Consider the following 7,261-nt stretch of genomic DNA (forward strand, 5'->3'; position numbering starts at 1 on the left):
AGGCGCTATTGCGGGCTTTTGGCTGCTTTCAGGACAGGGACCCGTTGGGATAACAGACCCCGCTGCGCCATCTCAAAGCAACTACCCCTCTGCCGCGGCGCCATCCACCGGAAACGGACCCAACCTCACGAGCACTAATACTCTGAGTCGGCCACTCGCGGTCTACAGATTCGTGTTCTTCATAAGCTAAGCCTGACCCGTAGCTTCTAATCCAGCCTGGTCAAACAACAGCGGCGGCGCATCCCTTTCCCGCTATTTTAAAACTGGGTCCGGTCTCTCCCATGCCTTTGATATAACAGAACTTGCGGCGGCTGGCTGTGCCTACAGTCTGACCGCGCGGAGCAATAGCTGGCGTCTGTTACTCACCGCATCGGCCCCCTCCGGGTAACTAGGTGCTCCGCCATTCTGGTGTCCTCCTTCGTCCCGCTGTTGGAGGATGTCCTCCAAGCCTTCTTGGCCTCCGCCGCGCGATTGCTCGCGCTCTGCCATCACTTCGCTGTTACTGGCGACCGATATGCCAGCAACGTCAAATCGCCTTATCTACTTTACTATTGAGCTGGGTCCCGAATACAAAGTAAATCACTATTTAAACAATTCAAAATCCCCAACAGACGACGTTCTGACTTGCGCTTGCTTGCACGGTTGACTGGCGAACTAGCGTTGTCTGGATTCAGCGCTTTGTTCCCAGCTAATCTTTGTAACGCACTACCGTATCAGTCACTGTCCTCTGGCCAATTCCGGTCTGCTCCTCCCGCGCCGCACTTGCCGTACTACACTACAGGACGAGCACTTAATCAACATGCAGCAGCAACCAGAAGACTCAGTACAAACTGACAAGCAACCGCCTCTAATGACAGCTTCGCAAGTTCCCAAGATCCCAACCTCCCCGTTACCAACTATACAGGCCTTCCTGGCCAGTCAGCACTGAAGCACAGCAATGCCTTCCGCAATCCAGGTAATGAATCGCTTACGTGGTGGCCACCAATTGGGATTAATTGGCACGGTCTGCAGTAGTCGGCCAGCAGGCCCACAGGAACCTGTGACACAATTATTATGCTCTTTCTTGCTGGATGCCGATAATGCTGTCATCAAGTTTCAACTATGAGGCGTCGCTGCCAGCTCCAGTTAACTTCATCCATCATTTTTTTCCGGAATGTGTACCTGTCGCTAGCGTTCTCATGTTTTACATCGAAGCCCAGAACTGTGTGCAGGATCCGTGACACAATCTCTCGATTCGGTACGCGGGTGAGCGCCGACTCCAAATGTGTATGGGAGGTTGTATGCCTCGCGGCCATCAGCTCACTCAATCTCGGTCGCCGTTTGTTGTTTAGGGAAGGCCTCCAGACCAACATGCCTATATCAACGCCATCGCTTAACCGCATTACTTACGAGGTTATCTCTGACTTTTGGGCCCGTTTAACTGCTTTTGCGGCACGGGACTACTTGCCAAAACATTGGGATCATGTACCTCACAATCACCCTTTCTTATATGTCAACGACGCAGACATGGTTGTTTGCCGTATACCGATGTACAATGACGAAGTTTGAGGGCGCACGTCTGAGCCTCTATTTTCTGTTTAAGCGTACTAACTGAGGCCGTGTGTCCAGTGAAGTTAGTACGGCCTGGCCGAGTTCTTTTTGAATAAGGCCCACAGTGTTGTGCGGGAGGCGCTCCTATGGGCGTTGCACTCGACCCGTTCGGGGTCCACTGTAACAATCGCATCCTCCAAATGACGGCATTTTTTGTTACACGGATATACTTCAGGCGGCTTAGGGTTTATACTACCAGTTCAAAACACAGTGGTGTGAAGTATAACGTACTTGACGCGATGCTTTCAAAGGGGACGCATGCTGTCTACAGTTTTCTTCTGCTGCTGCCGCTGCTGCTACCGCTAATATTGCGTTGAGATTTCCCTTTGTTCCCGAAACACCACTAACCTTTCGACATTTGAATTACCATATTCAAATGTTACCGCATTCCTGTTTCGTATACCTGCTGATGCTGGGAATTCACGGTGGGGAATGGCTACTTCGGACGTAGTTCATAGCAGCTTCACCTTCGTGAGGAGGAGGGGGGGGAAAGAAGCAACGGAAGCACGCTCCTCGGCTTGGGTTTCCATTGAATCGTTAAAATCCTTCCATATTCCTTCGGAGTCGCCAGCAAACTAATTGCTGCACAGAATCTTCTCCTACAACAAATGCTCTTGCATCCCATCAGACATCATGAAGGGGCGCATCCCACCATCTGCGGTCCTTCCTGATATTCTTTTAGCGTGCACCGAACATGTTACACATCAGTTGCCGTACAAATGTACGACACAAAGCGTATACTAGCTGATCGATAGGCGCAGGACCCTGTCCGGTTATTAGGTGCACAGCAGCGTGGCACAAGGGCAATAAGCGCGGTGACAGAGGCCGCCTGTGCCCCGCAACTAGCTCAAAAGTGCATGTGCCCAGCAGAGTCCCTACGAATTGAGTCGCGATGCGAGGGTCCCGAACCTACAAGCTACAAAGAAACGACAAGCATTTGCAACGCCGTACGTGCCGTCTGGGCGCTCCGTTGCAGTGCACTCCAGCCTACCCCTGCCTACTCCTGGACCGTGCGCCGATTAAGAATATTGCAAGACAAGACAAGACAACATTCGGTGAAGACCGTATATAACATAATATTTAAATTATTTAATGATTCCTGTCACCATTACTATTTTATGGAGACTGCACAGTCGTTCACAGAAGAAGCGCGCGTTTGATCGACTTTTCTAGTTTAACGACGTAAAGGGACTACAGTACAAAACACTGCATAAAAAGCACTTTTTGCCGCTCTTAGCATGCGTTACATCAAGGTTCACCCGGCGTGGTCATCGTCCCGCTTTGACACAGAAACGAGCGCTCCAGTACAGGCACGCGCCTCTCTTATAGTGCTCTACAGTGCTATATTTACCGTGTTGCTTGATGCAAAAGACAAGAATTCCCTTCCCATGGTATGATTCCTGGATCAAAATCTCATATGGCAATATCTCGTGCATGGCATCATTTTGCAACCAACGTTAGGAGGTAAGTCCGCGTTACGTACGGGACCGTACGGTATCCGGTGACACCCGTTAATCAATAAACCTTGTCCTTCAATGAGGCGATTGTCGCTTTACCGTAATTCAATGGGTTACATAACTGTTTTACTAGTGGACAAACTCTGTTGAAAGTACTCCAGAGCTCGTGGCACAACCTGGAGCAACGTATAATTCCGGACCCGCTGTGTTACAAAAGCTTGAACAATTAAAGACACATACCCAGTCTGCCGCTAATGGCTTTGCTAGCCGGCCGTCATTCCCGTGTGGGTTGGCGCATAGCTTCAGATTTCAGCTCGCCTTGCCCTTACTCGCGGAGCTGCAAATGGATAGCAAATCCACGAAACCACACTCCAATAGGTAAAGCGCTATTTATTCATCCTTTTCGACGGATTGCTCTTGCCTTCGCCGGCCTTCCCTGCCGCGCTATTTTGCTGAACTGAACTTACTTAGCTTCAGCTCTTGCTGCCTTCGACTTGATGCATATCACAGTATACCGCACAGGTTTACCTGTCCAATAAACCTCGCGGCTATCATGCTTCGTTTCCAGCCATCGGCTTCACGTCATCTGATGCCCTGCTACCTGGCCTGGCTTGCCCCTGCCGCGCTCGGATGCCCCAGACCGCCATCGTGTTTCCCTCCACATTTTAAACTCTAGCGCTGCACCCGAGGGCTCGCCGGGGGCGCAGTCAACGGCCTCAGCAGCGCCAGGACCTAGCTCCCGCGGAGCGCCTCCGTCACAGTTGCAGTTCCCAGCGGGACCAGGTAGGACATCTGAAGGAAGCAGGTTACTACATTGAATGGTTACGGCAGATGAAATAAGCAGAACTGGACTTGACACGATCAAAAACAGGGGAGGAGTTTCGGAGGCAATCCAATTAGAGACACAGCACAACCCCAGAGGCAATTCAATTAGAGACACAGACACCTATCACAGCCCGGCGAAGCCTACTTACCGAGACCTGCGGACCTGCGAGGCGCCAGGGTAACTCGAACATTGATTGGACGGATGGCAACATGGCTAAAGCCGGGGCTGGCTACGGTGTTTCTTGCTCGGGTCAAATCCCGCGGTGCTCCTTTCTCAAGCAAATAAGCAAATCTTTGCCTGCGCGTTGCAAAGGTAGTTGGGTGTGTGACTGCGTGTGTCCAAGATAGTAGCATCGGGGGATTTGACCCGATGTCTCTGACCACCCTGCATATTCAAATGTAAGGATGATGAGAGATTCTTGGCTGTGTCCTGGGTGTTGGATGGCGGCCAGCAACCCTCCCTACAAAGCCTTAGCAGCTCTTCATCCTTCGAGTCCCCGTAAAAGCCCTTCACCGCTGTCGTAGCCTTCTCTTGCACTTGAGCAGAACTCCCTCTTCGATCCCCCGCTCATTCGCTGTTACCAAGGCCACTATAGTGCTCATTCTGAATCAATTTTCATGTCGCTTCCCTCCCGCGCGGTTTACAACGAGATAATCATTATCGGTAAACAGTTTACATTTCCGGAATTTACGGCGCGTCTCGTGGCCCTATCCAGTGGTTCCCCTGGAGCCGGGTCGAGTTGTGGGTGGCGGCAAGTACATCATCGAGGAGGTTCTCGGCGCGGGGAGCAATGCCGTGGCGTACCGGGTACGTGGGTACGTGTATTTACAGTGGAGGTTGAGCTTATAGTTGGGTTGGGTTTTACAATTGCTGATGTGGGTCCGGCTGGATTGGATTGGATTGTCTAAGGACTGGACAGGATTGGTCTAAACTTTGCCGGTTTTGAACTCAGATTGGATCTGAACTGGGATTGATTTTAAAAGACGGTGTGAACTGGGGTACGGTTATTTGGGTTGGATTAAAACACGGGCTAACTTGAGTCGGAATGGAGTGGACTGTATTGGATTGGGTTGGTTTGGGTCATGTCTTATTGGCCTGGTTTGATCTGGGTCAACTTCGGTCGGTTTGGGCCGATCTGGGTCAACGGTTTGGGCCGATCTGGGTCAATGGTTCGGGCAAATCTAGGTCAACGGTTTGGGCCGATCTGGGTCAACGGGTTGGGCCGATCTGGGTCAACGGGTTGGGCCGATCTGGGTCAACGGGTTGGGCCGATCTGGGTCTCAACGGTTTGGGCTGATCTGGGTCTCAACGGTTTGGGCCGATCTGGGTCAACGGTTTGGGCCGATCTGGGTCAACGGCTTGGGCCGATCTGGGTCAACGGCTTGGGCCGATCTGGGTCAACGGCTTGGGCCGATCTGGGTCTCAACGGCTTGGGCCGATCTGGGTCAACAGTTTGGGCCGATCTGGGTCAAGGGTTCGGGCCAATCTAGGTCATCGGTTTGGGCCGATCTGGGTCAACGGGTTGGGCCGATCTGGGTCTCAACGGTTTGGGCTGATCTGGGTCTCAACGGTTTGGGCCGATCTGGGTCAACGGTTTGGGCCGATCTGGGTCAACGGTTTGGGCCGATCTGGGTCAACGGCTTGGGCCGATCTGGGTCAACGGCTTGGGCCGATCTGGGTCAACGGTTTGGGCCGATCTGGGTCTCAACGGTTTGGAGATGCGATTGTTACAGTGGACCCCGAACGGGTCGAGTGCAGCGCCCATAGGAACGCCTCCCGCACAACACTGTGGGCCTTATTCAAAAAGAACTCGGCCAGGCCGTACTAACTTCACTGGACACACGGCCTCAGTTAGTACGCTTAAACAAAAAATTGAGGCTCCGACGTGCGCCCTCAAACTTCGTCATTGTATATCGGTAAACGGCAAGCAACCATGTCTGCGTCATTGACATATAAGAAAGGGTGATTGTGAGGTACATGATCCCAATGTTTTGGCAAGTAATCCCGTGCCGCAAAAGCAGTTAAACGGGCCCAAAAGTCAGAGATAACCTCGTATGTAGTGCGGTTAAGCGATGGCGTTGATATAGGCATGTTGGTCTGGAGACCTTCCTTAAACAACAAGCGGCGACCGAGATTGAGTGAGCTGATGGCCGCGAGGCATACAACCTCCCATACACACGAACAAATCCAGGTTGGTGGAATGCCCAACCACAGGTTAGCCCGGTTGAAAAGGTCAGGGAACTCAAGTTCGTTTTGCAGAGCTTCACGAAGAGCCAACGCGACAGTACAATCCCAGAAATGATGCCGACGATCCCCACAAAGCATGCGTACACCACAGGGGCACATAGCAGCCGGGATACCTCTTTGACGTTGCGCCCTATGCATAGGAAAGGCAGGGAAACCATCAAGAGCCAGCCTCCAAAAGGCTTCTTTATGCTCGTTATCCCACCGAAGTCTCCACATGCGCGACAAAGTACGACGGAATTCCAACAAAGTATTGGCCAAGTTCTCCGGCGATAAGACGATATCAACAGCATCCAAAATAAAATCTTCATGTTTGATATCAAGCGTTCGTAAAGAAGGTGCCATTAGTAAAGTCGTCGCAAATTTAACCGTTACTTGAGAGAAATGCAGTAACACTTGACCAAATCTCCATCCCAAGCTTTTGACAATTTTCTCCAGGCCTCTTGCGGAGGCGGTATTTCATGGTTTCTGTCATTAATAGCTACTATCGCCGCTATGGTCCATTGCGGGGGTAGGCGGTCGATAAGTTGCGATATACGCGTTATGGCAGTCGCCCCCGACTGACACGATGCCGGCAGGGGATGCCTCGGCGTAAGCCCTAATATGCCCCGTACCACGATAGTACGAAACAGATTCGTACAATGAAAGTGTTGCGCCTCAGTAAGGCCTTGTACACCAACCATGCGCACCAAATTCCACGTAGACGACATAGCTGTGTGGCATCGTACGGCCATACCTACGGTATCTAACCCACGCAAATTTCTAAGATCACCAAAATGTTCGTCCAACTGAGCGTCATTTAGCAAAGGGTTTCCCCAAAGAGGGATATGGTAACACCAAGGACCCGGAGCTAGATGTTGCGCATCCAGAAGGACAGGTTGTGGTAGGGAAGTCATAGCTGATAGAATTCGTGTTAATGCCGGACAATCATTCGGCACAGGCCTACCCAGGATAGTAGTGACACGGCCATCTCGTACATCTCCCCTAACGGCCAACAGACATAATGGGTGGGCTGCCGGGTGGATATGACGCAATATTGCCAGTAATACCCGAGTCCACATGGGGTTAGTTTCCAACATACCAGCCATACCAAGGATTGCACGACAGGACAAACAGGCAAATCGGCACGAGATCATCTAGGGGA

The 7,261-nt window shown here is 51.7% G+C and overlaps 1 protein-coding gene across 1 annotated transcript in view; it reads left to right on the forward strand.

Annotated features, from left to right (window-relative positions):
• Positions 1-3,007: 3,007 nt before the first annotated feature.
• The window catches only part of VOLCADRAFT_88922 (uncharacterized protein), a gene marked incomplete at both ends in the record, with an annotated part of 14,133 nt that continues 9,879 nt past the window's right edge, over positions 3,008-7,261 (forward strand). The window contains 3 exons of the mRNA XM_002948453.1: positions 3,008-3,054; positions 3,724-3,830; positions 4,589-4,688. Coding sequence (XP_002948499.1) covers positions 3,008-3,054; positions 3,724-3,830; positions 4,589-4,688 — 254 coding nt within the window. The remainder of the gene's footprint in view (positions 3,055-3,723; positions 3,831-4,588; positions 4,689-7,261) is intronic.

Source organism: Volvox carteri, assembly GCF_000143455.1.
Source record: "Volvox carteri f. nagariensis unplaced genomic scaffold VOLCAscaffold_10, whole genome shotgun sequence".
NCBI lineage: Eukaryota > Viridiplantae > Chlorophyta > Chlorophyceae > Chlamydomonadales > Volvocaceae > Volvox > Volvox carteri.